The 15,000-nt window shown below is 40.7% G+C and overlaps 1 protein-coding gene across 4 annotated transcripts in view; it reads right to left on the bottom strand.

The window, feature by feature from the left end:
- erc1b (ELKS/RAB6-interacting/CAST family member 1b) overlaps window positions 1-15,000 on the bottom strand; it is a 209,838-nt gene that overhangs the window by 41,956 nt on the left and 152,882 nt on the right. For all 4 annotated transcript variants that reach the window (XM_060889071.1, XM_060889072.1, XM_060889073.1 and 1 more), the window contains one exon: window positions 13,244-13,391. In XM_060889071.1, coding sequence (XP_060745054.1) covers window positions 13,244-13,391 — 148 coding nt within the window. The remainder of the gene's footprint in view (window positions 1-13,243; window positions 13,392-15,000) is intronic.

Genomic DNA, 15,000 nt, shown 5'->3' with positions numbered 1-15,000 from the left:
TAACTCACTTTACCACACAGTGGGCAACAAATTGCGTTCTGTCCGTTAACAAGGCCCTTAATGGCAGATCAAAGGAAGCACTGAATGACTAATCACCAGCGTCACTTGTCCAACACCCTGCACTCAGCAGCTTCACACCTTCCTACCAGACCCTGGAGACCACCACCACCCCCTCCCAGTACATACTGTACAACACAGCTGCACATCAGAGGCTCACAGACCAGAGGTGCACTTTGGGATTCGAAGCCCACTGTAGGTCTATATTCATTACCATGCAAGGCAGAATCTCCCTTCACGACAATTTGTTCCACATGCTTTAAAGAGTTACTGTCCGGGACACAGGCAAGCGCTCAGGAAGTCAGCTCAACATTCAGGGACTTGTTACACACAAGCCCCGACGCTGAAATAAAGCCGCTGAGAAAGTACAGGCCGTGAAAAGGCAGAAATGTAAGGAAAGGAAAGGAATGTAAAGAGAGGGGGGAAAAAAGTCTGAGGGAGTGAGTACGCACGGAGAACGTCGGCCTCCAGAACGCACATCACTCACTCGTTTGGAAAGTTCATACTTAAAAAATAAACATGGAAAATAAACTGTTTGCTTTTAAGCGGTAGAATTACAAGGCCTAGGGGAATTGTAGCACCTGTGAAGGACTAGCATCCATTACCAGACTGAGAAAAATAATAACGGATGTCAGGAGTTTAAAAGAGAAAATTATTGATTTTATTATGTTTATTATCGGGTTTTAAAAGTTTTTTTTTTTTTATTTTTTAACATAGATTTCCTCCATCATATGTTGTTCCCTGACAAGTAGCTGTTTCTCGGCCTGTGTTATTATCGTTATAGTTGATGCCGAAATGTCTTTGCATTTGAATCTTGTAGATTTTTTTTCTCTCGATACCGACAGAACGATCAGAACGTGTCAGTGAGCAATTCTGATTGTGAAAACGTCCAAATCGGTTATGGGAGCTGAAGCCGATAACGACGAGAAGAAAAGAGCCAACGTTAGAAATGCTGCCGTGATAAAAACGATCGACAGGATCGGAACCGTTCTAAGAAATAACGGCATTTTCTGGAGGCTGTTTAGTGGAAAAGAGAAACATTTCCCAGTAAGCTGTAGCCTAACTTAACTCTCCTTCACAAAACACCACAGACGTCCATAGAACTCCACAGATCGATAAAGAACTGAAGAGCTACAGAATATCGTCCACAACTGAAAAAACAACTGAATATATATATATATATATATATATATATATATATATATAAAAAAGAAAAAAAACCCTTAGAACCTGGATCCTTATTCAGTTAAAAAAGATATTATAATAATTAGCTCAACATCTTGAGAAATATTTTGTGGATGATTAAAATATTCTTAAACTGCAGCACGTGGAGAAATCAGGCTGTTTTTGGGACACTTTTAGAACAAAATTAGCTAAGATCGATGGACAAAGCCAATGATCCGCAATACATCACGGTGTAGATATGACCTGATGTGACAGTTCAAGGTAACACTAATTCTAGTGACGTGGCTGAATTTCTACCGCGAACGAACAGCTCATTTTGAATCTTCTGATCACCGGCTCAGATTTCTTTACTTTCTTTGACATATAATGAGAGATGGAGAAAGATAACACGCATTTATAACAGTCTGCGATAGGATGGGGTCACTGTGAATAAAAATGTTTACAGAAAGTATTTTTCAAGGTTAAACTAAAATCCACATTTTATTATTATTTTTTTTTTATTATTAACAGGGTTTGAAACGGAGCACAGAAACCAGACGGAGCTACAGGATACCATCTGTTACCATCCATTATACATCTAGTGTTACGGTTTGTGTGACCTACAGGTAACTCTCTCGGAGGAGACGAGCCTCTTTCCGCTATAATAAGCGAAATTAGTTTTAAATGGACCTGTACCTGAACTCCTCATAACTGTCTGCTTCATTTCCGTCTTTTGAAAACAGGTGAGGATTGGTGTATTGATTTTGCTGAGAAAAGGAAAGTCGATGGGTCTTCGGTGCCTCTTTAGTAACGGAGTAAAACTACGTAGAGGTCGAGGTCAGGAGACAGGTCGCTCCTAATGTACACATGTAGCCTTTGACCTGGGTCGATGATCCGGCGAATGACATCATGCTCGCTGCATATCTGTGGCTTATTTTGGTTCGGCCGCCGGTCATGTACGATCCACTCTAATGAGTGTGGGAGTGAAGGATAGAGTAGATAGAGACAGAAACCAAATCTTCTCAATTGGAGGATTTTGTCGGACTTCAGGGGAGCCGTTCACTCCGAGCAATGAAATGAAACAAAGTGGCTGCAAAGATTACAGAGGAATTCGGGGAAAGTTCATGGTGAGATAGCGAGACTCCAGCTAATTGTTGGGTTGTCGGAGCCTCGTATGTCAATATATAACGCAATTTACAGGAAACCGGATCCTCGTCTCTGTGGCTTGCGTGTTTACGTTGGTTCAGCTCGATTCTCTGTGCTTTTACAGGAAGCAAGCGTCGATATGGAGTTGGTAGAATAAAGCGGTGAGAAGATAAACATTCGCTCTATATCATCCGCGATCGTTCCGGTTCCCTCGGGTTTCAAATGAAAGTACAGTGACCTAAAGCCTTGGACTGGGACCAATGTGTGGTATAGAAAACATTATTCCTGGCCCTCCTCTCGTTCTCTAGCTGGATCTTTACCTTTCAGCATACATCAAGCTCTTGTTTATGTTCACCATTCAGAACTGTGATAGCAGCTGGCAGGAACTTGGCCTACAGGTCTCTGGTTTCTGTCTTAACTGAAGAACTTGTTCTTTCATTTAATCTAATCTCTTGATTTCCCCTGCAGCATTTTTCCCCCTCGTCAAGCGTCATTCCGGGGAAAAATGTTGAAGTAATATAAAAAATGAGAGCTAATTGAAAATGTGCTGATTCATAATTTCACTTGGTATAATTTCTATTGCCATTGCTATAAAGGTTAATCTCAAAATTGGGGTCAGAACAGCGTCTTAATGAGGGCCTTTATTATGCACAGGCAGACATCTGACCCCACCACAGCATTCCCTGACCCTCAGAGGGTTCATGCCCTCGTTCAAAATTCCTTTCCTCTTTCCCTCATCTTCTTCTTCAACTCACCCACATGAGAAAGAGTCTTTAATAAGGAGAGTAATTATGCAAACCAGAGCAGTAATTCACCAACGGAAGCCTTGGCGGCTCGGTGGTTAAGGATGTGCTTAGGCGACCAAATCAGGAGCTTCCAGGACTGCCTGGGGTTGATGGGGGGGTTAGTCTGTAACTGAAGGGTCACCGGTGCCACCGTCATGTCTGACCACGGCTGGACCTGTTAGCGAGGTACTTAACCCCTAACTGCTCCAGGGACAATTGAGAGGTTGACCTTGTGCTCTGACCATGTAATTACTTTGGTGTGTGAGAAAGGATCACTATGAAATATTCTACTTATAGGAAAATCTCAGTACGAATAAATCAGGGGTAAAAAACTATATTCGCATAAGAAAAATGTAAAAAAGAAGAAAAAAGAAAATCTCTATAGAGTTTGTCTTAAATATATGAAGCATGTGCTATTATTCAGTCAAACTGAACTCTTTGGGCTTATTCATGGCAATAATATCTGAAACTATTATTATTATGATTATTATTACTATTAAAACTTCAATAAGCATTTCATAAGCGTTATGATGTTTTAAATGGCTTCTGCTGCCCTCTTCATGTTTACGTCTGGATTTCAGTGTTCCATGGAGCCGTAATGGGCCACCGTATAAGCCCGAGCATGAATGGTGGTACTTATCCTGCTTATTAGTAAATGAATGAGGTAGTGGCTGTATAAAAGGAAGGTGTGTAAAGGAGCTTAAAATGTCTGGGGAAAGTAATATCTTTTATTAATCCTTGTTGTTAAAAGTACACATTCGACTCTCTCCCCGGTCACTTTTAAAGTGTCTCAACTCAGGTGGGTAAGACAGAGGAAAGGATGCGTAATTGTGCGCCGGCTGTATTCATTACAAAAATATATAAATCAGTCTTTTTACCCGTTTTTTTTTTCTTCCCAACAGTTCCTGTTCATGGGGGGCACGGTGGGTTAATAGTTAGCATGTTCGCCTCACACCTCCAGGGTTGGGGGTTCGATTCCCGCCTCCGACTTGTGTGTGTGGAGTTTGCATGTTCTCCCCGTGCCTCGGGGGTTTCCTCCGGGTACTCCGGTTTCCTCCCCCGGTCCAAAGACATGCATGGTAGGTTGATTGGCATCTCTGGAAAATTGTCCATAGTGTGTGAGTGTGTGAGTGAATGAGAGTGTGTGTGTGCCCTGCGATGGGTTGGCACTCCGTCCAGGGTGTATCCTGCCTTGATGCCCGATGACGCCTGAGATAGGCACAGGCTCCCCGTGACCCGAGGTAGTTCGGATAAGCGGTAGAAATTGAGTGAGTGAGTGAGTTCGTGTTCATCTGCATTTTGTGTTTCGTTGGGCAAAGCTAAATGCGAATGCTTTACAGACTGACCTATACGAAACAGGTTTTTCACTTAAATCCTGACCTTCAATTTGGGTATATGTGAAATAATCAGTTAAATGAAGAATAAATACCAAAATCTCCACATAGGTAAATGCATTAGAGAGGAAAAAAATAAGGGACGGAGGGCAAAAAGATGAAGAGAGAGCGATTTGTCTGTCTGCGTTAGCAAGCCGGACAGACCGAGTCTATTTAAAGAAGGAAGAGGAATGCAGTGAACGACAAAAGACATCGGGTGAGAATGAGAGCAAGCTCTGATTCGCTCATGCTGAAGACGATCTGAAGAACAGATGCCCTGGTGATAACAGAATGCAGGGGAAGAAAGGTGAACAATCTGAACATCACCAAAGTACGTCAAGTCTCTGACGGGGACCAAAAGATTTTTCCAAATCTTGGAAAGCTTCCTGTGTGAAGCCCCTTTATGAAAGTGGTTGTGAAGTTGTAGAGCGCGTGTAAAGCTTGTGGAAACACCATTACGACTTTAAAGTCACGTTTCTCTTCCGCTGTATAATTCCAGCCGAGTGTTATGTATGTGTGTTATAAGGGAGTGAACCCTATAATCCTGTACGCTAGCTCAGACGTTTTGTTATTAAGGCAGCAAATATGCATTCGATTATCCACGACGGTATTTTATTCTGTCGAGCCTAATGGACTGTTACAGTTCATCATCATTAATGCGCACTTGTATCTTGGAAACGTCATGACGTTTGTTGCCTTTAAAAGCAGGTCTGAAACATTTTTTAGGTCCCTTTGTAGCCAATTGGTGCCTTATTATACAGCACAGAGAGCGAAGTCTTAAAGGAAAAATCCACCCTGATCGAAGTGCGTATTAATCTTCAACGTGCAAGATTTATGTCTTAATGACATTTTAAGTTGACTTTTTTTTTTTACATTTTTGCACTGATGTGTTGGTCCATTCTCACTGCAGTTAACAATTTCTTGCATTACTCACTCAGTTTGACTACCTGCTAATTTATTCATTAGCCTTTGCTATCAGTCTGAAGTCGAGTCATTTGGAAATTGTTTCTACCGTTTCAGATGGAGCAATGCAGCGGTTCTTTAGTCCTTTATGCCCCTTTTCCACCGAGGCAGTTTGAGTGCTGGTTCGGAGCCTAATTTGGAACCAGTTCTTTCTTTTTCGACAGCCAAAGCACCGGAAAAGTGGTTCTTAAGTAGCACCAAAACGTTGCTGGTCTACACTTAAGAACCGCTTGCGTCAGGGGCTGGGGGCGGGGCTACTGTTAGCGCATTTGATAATGTACCTTAAGTATACTAATGTTTAATACACTTTTACTTTACCGCGATATGATACATTATCAGCACACATGATAGTAGGTAGCTACATGCTAAGGCTAACTTTTTTCTGTGTTAATGATAAAATAATGTTAAGTACTTTCTCGATTACAACCTCCGTTTATACAGATTACATGGAGCTGCACGTACACGTTGGATTCGCCGCGTTTGGGTGTTAATGTAGGTTCACAAAGCCATGAGCATTAACAGTAAAGAAACATCCGCCATTGTTGATGTGTTTGTGTTTGCCGCTGCTGCGCTAACGTTGCTGGGACACGTGACACGTATACAGTGACGTCAGACTCGGCTCTGTGACGGCTCTCTAACCGGTGGAAAGGCAAACCGGTTCTTAGAAGGTTCGCCAGTGGAACCAACTTTGAACCAGCACCAGTGCTAGCTCTGAACCAGCACCCGGTTCTTTTTGGTGGAAAAGGGGCATTAGTCTGTCCAGCTGTCTTTCCACCTTGTCTGTATCTTCGGCTCAAGCTTTCAAACCAGCTTTGTTGCCGTTTGCTGCTTCTACGAACTCTATGCTGTATTTTTCTTTAATCTGATACAGGACCTCACTGTAAAACGGTGAGTGAGGAAAGAAACAAAACCTGACCCTTATTTAAATGATTCGATTCTTTTCAACTCCATTGTAACGTCTGTAGCAAACAAAAGCTTACTTCTGACAGGAAAATGTTCTTGGAAATGGAAATCACTGATATCATTAATATTGATACGGCAAACTTTTCACATCAGTTGAATCCTGAGGCTACAGATAAACTGTCTGGGTTTATATTTCACTTGTACTGCCAATTAAAAAAAAACCCATTTGACTGAATAGGGGGAAATCAGCAGAATATTCGTTGCAAGTCAAAGATATAAGTGTAAAACAACAAAGTCTATTGTTTGTGATATTCTGAATTCATCTACAAGCGGTTGAGTTTGAAGAAATAATAAAATCATCAGTCAATCCACGATAATAGAAGCTGAATGGAAAACAGTCATTTTTTTGAGATCTGAATGTTTCGAAAAACAGCAGCTCTTTTTTGGCCCCCCAAATAAGCAGGAAGATTTGCCCCAAGTCCAAGACAAATCCAGCACGGATGGCTGTGTAAGCCCCGGGGCTCAGGCTCACCACTGCTGGATCAGCCTCCGGCCTCTAAGCCAACAAACTCCCTAATGAATCCAGTAGTTGTTTTTGTTTTGGCCTGTTTTCCCCCTTCTACGCTTGCTGCCTTTCTTTTTCCCCTCCTCCTAGTCATTCCCTCCAGGGCCTTTTGCGCTAATTTAAGGACTCGGTTCAGTTTGGCCACAGCTGGTCCACGAGGCGCCTGTAGCCCTGCCCATGCACCAAAACGCCTGCATTTTCAGCCCAATAAAAGGATGCTTTCAAACATGGACAGCTCTTTCTCTCTCGGGAGCAATACTAAAGCAATTGGACACACACGCTTTTACTTTTCCACACTCCTTTTTCCCTCTCCGCTGTGTGGTAGCCCTGGCAGCATTGGGGCATTTCGACATTTTATATTTTCTGTGGCTTTCTTTGGGACAAAATTGTTTTATTCCGCCAGTGGGTGCCCAAACCATGGCTCTGCTGAAATGAGAAAGAAAACTTTATATAAAAAAACAAAAACAAAACAGTAGCCATGTCAGGACCATCATCTCCACTGTGCCCACTTTGAATAAGCTTTACAACTAAAGCAATAATGTCTGGCTAGTTTGAGGCATGGCAGCAGATAATTAGGAAACAGAACTTCTGACAGGATGTAATTACTGAACCTCCTTCCATAACTTGTGCTCAATCTGAGGTTAGCTATAAAAGGACTTATTAACATTGTCTCAGGAGTCCTACAAACAATAATTGGTCTGAATCGTTTAAAGACATCCTTCCTTACCATGTGGATGGAAACATAGTGAAAGTGGTCATTAGAGACAACAATGAAAATAAAGTTAAAAACATGAAGTCTAAGACTTAATGCTATAAAGAACGCTACGATTCCCTGCCAATGCAATCGATGCCCTAGGAATCGGAGTCGTATGCGGTGCTTTAGAAGTGTTCTTAAAAGTATATTTTAAGAGATTATAGCTATTACACAATTTAAACAAGTCTTTGTATTTGTGCATTTTCATGTAGACTTTTCAATTAACCGTCTTTCTGTGGACCGTAAGTTTATTAATGTTTATTAACTACACGGAAATCACCCGTAGTCTCGTGTAAAACTTAGTGCTAAAGCACAAGCGCTAACGCCAGCGTTAACCTTAAACTTAACTGTAACTTTACCTTTACTGTGAATTGTAATTGGGTGGCCATGTTGGAGAAGAATCCTGACAGGTCAATTTAGTTCAAAAGTGTGTTTCTAAATCATTATTTTTACTCGGAACGACATAGTTTATAGTTTTGAGCAACTGCTCCCACTTTTAACTAAGAGTTCAATCTTTCTTGGTATAGAAAATCTGTACCTGGTATATTGGTATAATATTTAAATATTGCACCATACAAATTCTGCACAAATCACAAGAGCAGTGGGAATCCTGTAGTACCTTTATTAACCCGTTAGTGCGATCAGTACAGTATATTATTTAAGGCAACACTTTAGGTCTCAATCATTTAAAGACATCTTTCCTTACCATACTTACTAAACATACTATGATAGAACACTATGTTAGAAATTGGATTAGCTTCATAGTTCATTTGTATATCGTCGCTGTCTGGCGGAAACCTCGTATGTCCAAATTTGGTCAATTTCATATTTTTTCACATATCGATGCTATTGGTCAGTCCCCACGTGGGTCTGTTATTTTTACAAGTTATTAACCAATCTAAAGTCTTGAAAATAGCTTGAGAGCAAATCTCATAACTCCATTGGACACTTCAACTGTCCACCTCTTCCTCACTCCGTGGGAGAGCTTCACGGCATATTTCTCCTCAAGAAGAGTCGCAACGAATCAACACGTCTTCTGAGGTAAATGTCTTCAAAACACTGGGCTCAAAGAAAAAAAAATCTTGACCCCCGCTAGTTCTGGTGCTCGTCTGAGGACAGGAATTTAGCGCAAGACAATCCACTGCAACGTGGACTAAACCCTGTGCACAGCAGATAAGGTACGGCGTTTTTTTAATTTCCTGAAAAATAACGGTTTTGGAGATACGAGGATTCCGTCTGACAGCGACGATATTTTACACGGAGACGTATTGGAGGTCTCAGTTCGGTTTCATTGGACAATTAAAATGACGCCGACCATTATGTTCTAATTTTATTCTGTTCCTTAAGATTCTGATCCATTCTGCTTCGTTCCTTTAATTCATTCCACTCTATTCCAGTTCATTCATCCTCCTTTCCATTCTGCTCCATACAAATCGCTTCCAGTTCGTTCCACCCTGTTTGCATTCTGCTTCATTCCATTCAATTCTATTCTCCTACGTTCCGTTCTATTCGACTGTCCTGTGACAGAGTTTGCTTTCGTCCACACTAACACATCCCCGTGTAACTGGGACTGGCAGTCACTAAATGAACGAATTGTTCATTTCAAGGTTTATTTTTATTTATTTATTTATTTATATTTTCTTTTTTTTTTTTTAGGGAGCTAGTCATGAAGCTAAATGAACCGATGAGTTCGGCTCAATTCTGCTATTCCAGAACATGGTTTAAAAACAGAGTCCCGGAGTCATAGATCAACACCATTCCTCTTTGTCTCTGAACCATGTCAGATCAGCCACAGTCCATTACACACGCACACTGCCACATGCACATTCCTCACACCTTACGCAACACACACACACACACACACACACACACACACACACACACATCACATGAAGCATTTAGCGGCCCTTGAGAACTTATATAGCTAACACAAACCAAACACTCGCATGGGGCCTGAAACGACTACTGATATAAGAAACCTGAATCCCACTGTACACAAGCACACGCACACACACAGTATGCTGACATACAGTTAACATGGGAAAAGACAGGAAGTCTCTGCTGTGATCCATCAAACGGAGGCTGAGCATTATGACGCAGACCACACTAACCATCCCACACCTCACACGTGAGACAGAAAGACCACTGTGCAGCTTGGGAGACCCGCTCGGCCACTGGGGTGTCATAAAGACGTCAAATATAAACAGGAGGGCCTGGAGAATGATTAATGGGCTGCATCAGGCTTCGTTGTAAAGCTCTGGATTAATGCAGCTTCTTCGTCGTGTGTAGGGGCAAAGACGGTACATTTATATATTAAATATTTCACGGCCGTCCCGTTCAGGTGGGAGTTCTGTACGGGCTCGACGCCAGGAACGCTAGAAGGTGAACGGTGACAAAAATGTCTGGGAATAACATTAAACAATAACACAATCTCAAGAAAGTGATAAAGGGAATGTTAAAACTGACAGGAGTGGAAGAGGAAAAACTACCAGCACTGTGTAATTTAACCTCATATATACTGGACAGAGCAATAACTCCCATAAATAATCAGGCAGAATGGTCAGAAAGTTATGAGTCAGTTATTATTGTCTCCTGTCTATCATTACAACAATTACAGTTTGTATTGATGTCACTTCTTCTCCCAACAAATAAAAGGTTACTTAATACTAAAGACAGCTTATTACATTGACTTACACTGTCTTATTTCAGTTTATACACCTCAGCAATTGAGGGTTAAGAGCCTTGCTCAGGGGCCCTGCAGTGGCAACTTAGTGGACCTGGGATTCGAACCAATGACCTTCCGATCAGTAGTCAAACACCTTAACCACTGAGCTCCCACATCCCATATTACTCCAGGGAAATATACACATTTTAAAAGCAAAGCACTCAGGAAGCTTTCTTCCCTGCTATCGTTTTTTTCTATCCTTTATCCTAAGTTTAAAGAAATTCATTTTAGGAAACTTAGTAGTACTGGACCTTCTGGAGGAAAAAAAAGGGGGAAAAAGACAGAAATCTAACAGAGCACAGATTCTGAAATTGTGTTTCATGACCCAAAGAGGTATCGTTCAATATGCAGAGGGACTTTTACCAAAAGTTTTGAGTTCTATTGTAGACATGGTAAAAATTCATCAAGGCACTTTTTCTAATGCGATCCATTGTACACCAGACCCCAGCAGTGCTGTTCTAATTACACTGATCAAAATGCTCTTCGACACTGGACATACACACATAGCATACTTTATACACAGAGAGCATAAAGGGTGTGGTTTCAGGACAGCGGTATACGTTCTGGCATTGGTTGAAAATACTTAGGTTCGATATTGGCCCGATAGCAGAAAAAAGAAATAATGAATCAGATATCAGGGAGAAAAAAAACTAATTCAATCCGATCCTATAACAAATTGAAATGATTGGAACTGGACTAAGGTAAGATTTTGATTGGAACTGGAAATGTCTATAAATAAAGAGACGTGGTTATATTTTTTTATATTCATACTATTTGAAATGCATGTCATTTTTGTGTGAATGAGTTTAACTGAATAAACACAATGCGGTTCTGTGTTTATGTTCTTATAGTGAAGTGTAGAGCTTCATTTAAAGTTTCAGGGCAACAAAAACTCACATGCAATCGCTCTTCGTATTAAAGGTGAGGTCTCCGTTGTTTGATAAATGCTTCAGAAAACCGATTCGGGCCGCCAAACAAAACAAAAATCAAAACAAACATGTAGCCAATGAGCAGAAAGGGGCGTGTCTTGTCAATATGGGCGGAGAGAGTGTTCAGAGCACATGTGTGACATTAGCAGAAAGCGGTTTTAACATTGACATGGAGGATAAAAACAAAGAAAGAAAGAGAAGAAAGACTTACGATAAGGTAAGAAGTAGGACGTGTTAATATAGGATCAGCTTTCCAGCGCTGGAGAGAACTGAAGGAGCAGGAAGTTGGTCACATATTCACAGATTGGAGTTTCCTGAGTCAATAACTCCTGAGCTAAACGCTGTTACTACACAAATAACACCTCTTTTCTATCGTAGTAATGTAGAGACGCAGCTACAACCGTGTTTTGTGTAGTAACAGCATTTAGCTCAGGAGTTATTGACTCGGGAAACTCCAATCTGTGAATATGTGACCAACTTTACTTAAGACACCGAGGCGCTTTTTTCCTTCTCGATAGGTGAGTAACGTTGGTTTTGTTTTGTTACACAGAACTAATATATGTCTTTGTCCTTTACATGATTATACTTGTGTGTCATTTTTGCTTGTTTGTTTATCTACAATCGTATTGTTCTTCCCTTCAGCTATGATAAAGACACGTTTCTCTTCATTAGTTGCCTGGGTTACGTATGTATGTGTGGGCGGAGCTATCGATACAGGGGTGGGACCCATTTGGGTTAGGGGCGTGTTTGTTTTGGTGAGTTCAAATGTCAAATATTGGCTTTCAAACAACGGAGACTCCACCTTTAATGTGTGCACTGTGTGTGCAAAAAAAAAAAAAAAAGTTTTTTTTAAGTGTAAACAAATGGAAATTAAAATCTATGAAGACATTAACGTGAATCTTACTGAGTAACTATATGCATCAGGCTTCACTGTAAAGCTCGTACTAATGGTACTAATACAAGATTACAGCCGTGGCTACTCAGACAACATTTATACAGCAAGACACCGACTGAGCTGTTTAAGAAACTCAGATATAAATATGGAATATATGCGAACATCATGTTAACAAATGACAACTGATTTGTTTAAATGCTGTGACAATTTAAAGTGGACAACAAAAGCATGATTAAATGAGTGAAACGACTCACTACTATTTCAGTGTAATAATAATAATAATGATAAATAATTAATAAACAGATGAAAAAGCTAAGGAAAGAACTAAGAGTCAGAGTAGAATTTGTAGCTTTTACTATTATTTCCTTTTGCAGGAAATTAAACTAGTGTTCTCTGTTCACAAGTACTGTATATTTACTGCATGAATTTAAATACGAAATCTGATATAACACGATAAAAATTTGAGATTTTCATCAAAATATCATAAAAATGCAACAAGTGCAAATAACAAACAAACAAACAAACAAACAAATAAATAAAAAAGTTAACTAAGTGATACTAAAACACAAAGACATTTAACAAAGTGTTAATTTACGTTCCAGCTCTGGCCGTGTGTGTGTGTGACCCCTCTGAGGGTTTATTGGGACCTGAGGAGAAGGTGAGTAATTGTAAGGGAGTTCTGCCAAACGAATCTGAGGTCGAACATCTGCATCATATTAGGCTTTTCTAATCTTTGGGCTGTTCCTCTTTAAACATTCTGTTTCAATTTCAAGCTGTTTTTCATTTTGTCCTCCAATTAACACATGAATGATAATCCGTTGGAAGAAGAAAGCGTTCTAATTGGCTAAGTGAACAGAGTAACCTGTGAACCTCTTAGCGAGCGCTCTAGTAAACGAGCGGCGCTCTCGTCTGTGCCGAGCGTTCACCAGATTGAGCGTGAGACCTCGATCTGAGATTCCGGAGTAGACAGCTGTGTGGTGTTACCTGCTGTTTGAGCTGCTGTACCAGCCGGTCTTTCTCCCTCTTCAGCAGAGCCACTTCGTCCTGAGTCTTCTTCTTTTTAGAGGAGGACAGTTCCAGGAGTGCGATGTTGGCGTCCTTCTCGCTGATGGCCGCCAATAGCGCCTCCTGTCTGTGTGGAAGAAAAAAGTCACTTCGTTAATAATTTTATCCACCGACTAAGTGAAAGAAAGATGTCTCAGGTTATCATGCTCGGTAATAATCCTTAATAAAAGAAACGAGCATAAAGTAAACTTGTTGGCGTTTAACGTTCCTCGCGAGTGTTGAAGCTTTAACTGACATATATCGGTAAACCAGGAGATTTCCCCCTGCTTGGGTTCAAATCTGACCTCAAAAAGTGATCCTGTTGAATTGTAAGTCCAATCATGCCACAGCAAAACAAACACAAAATGATATTGAAGAAACTCCTGGATGATATTGGGTTCAGTGATTATTTTTTTTGAACCCTTGAAGAACCTCCTTTTCCAGAAGTGTTCACAGGTACTATACATATTTATCTAGAGATGTTTCCCCTGTAAAATAAAAGCCTGGAAATGACCGACACCACACAGGCGAATATTTGGTGACTCCTCCTATTGAGAGAACAACAACAGCAACAACAAGAAGGAACCATTTCCTGTCATGTCTAACAAGACTGGGGACACTTGAAAAAGATCTTGTTCCAGTCCAATATTTAGAACAAGCTCCTTTACATTCTTACGGTTGAGTATTGCCCTCTGTGCGGGTCAAGAGCCACCTGTCTCTTAGAGCAGAAAACACAGCAATGAACGTGAAAAACATTGTTCTACCTCAAATTTGGTCAGAAGCAAAATGATTTCCGAGAGATTTTGTATTGAGAAGAAAAGTTTAATGTGTATAAGACTTTTTTTTGGGTCGTTCTTTAAAAAGGTGCCAAAACTTCCAGAGCCGACTACAGAGCCGCAGCTGTATCGGTGTACTGTATTAGAATCCTCAGTATGAGCTCTGGGGTCAGGTTCAGTTACAGAAAATGGGAGAAAGTGCAGCGACATGCTGCTCGCCCTCTCTGACAGCGGAGATGGAAAAAGCCGATAGCGGAGGCAGAGGAACGTGTGCAGCGGCCGTGGCGGCCATGATGATTTCCAGAGTATAGGCGGTGAGGCTGAGAGAACACTGTCAGCTCAGTGTGTGTCGGGTCCATCCACCCTCTCCTGTTTTCGATCACTGCGGGCTTCTTCTGTGACTTTTTCCTCTCCTCACACTTCAATGCTCAACTTCTTTCCCTCTCAGTTTCTAACCCTGACCTCGCTACCTGCCTTTCACTGTGTGTATAAACTGCTTTTCTCTCTCTCTCTCTCTCTCTCTCTCTCTCTCTCTCTCTCTCTCAAACTTTCCAAAAGCTTCCAGTCACGAGTTCCAGGTAAGCAAGATTGTGACAGAATTCTTTTGTATGTTCATTCTGTTATATTTAATTCCCTGCATAGGATTATACGCTGTTTAAAAGCTTATTTTATAAACACAATGCTGAATAGTTCATATATACATGGTCTCATCTTCCATGTGAAATAATTGCACGAGATATTTTGACCAATTGAAGGTCTGAATAATGTCTGATTAGGAAATTGTAAAAAAAAAAAAAAAAAAAACTGAAAGAAAAAATTATTTTAAAAATAAATAAATAAAGTGTCTTCCTGGGTTTTGACCAGTTATTCCATTATAAGTGAAGAAAAGAAAGAGAGAAAAAAAACAGCATATATTATGGT

Source organism: Tachysurus vachellii, chromosome 16 (assembly GCF_030014155.1).
Source record: "Tachysurus vachellii isolate PV-2020 chromosome 16, HZAU_Pvac_v1, whole genome shotgun sequence".
Taxonomy (NCBI): domain Eukaryota; kingdom Metazoa; phylum Chordata; class Actinopteri; order Siluriformes; family Bagridae; genus Tachysurus; species Tachysurus vachellii.
This window is presented reverse-complemented; position numbering and strand designations above follow the sequence as displayed.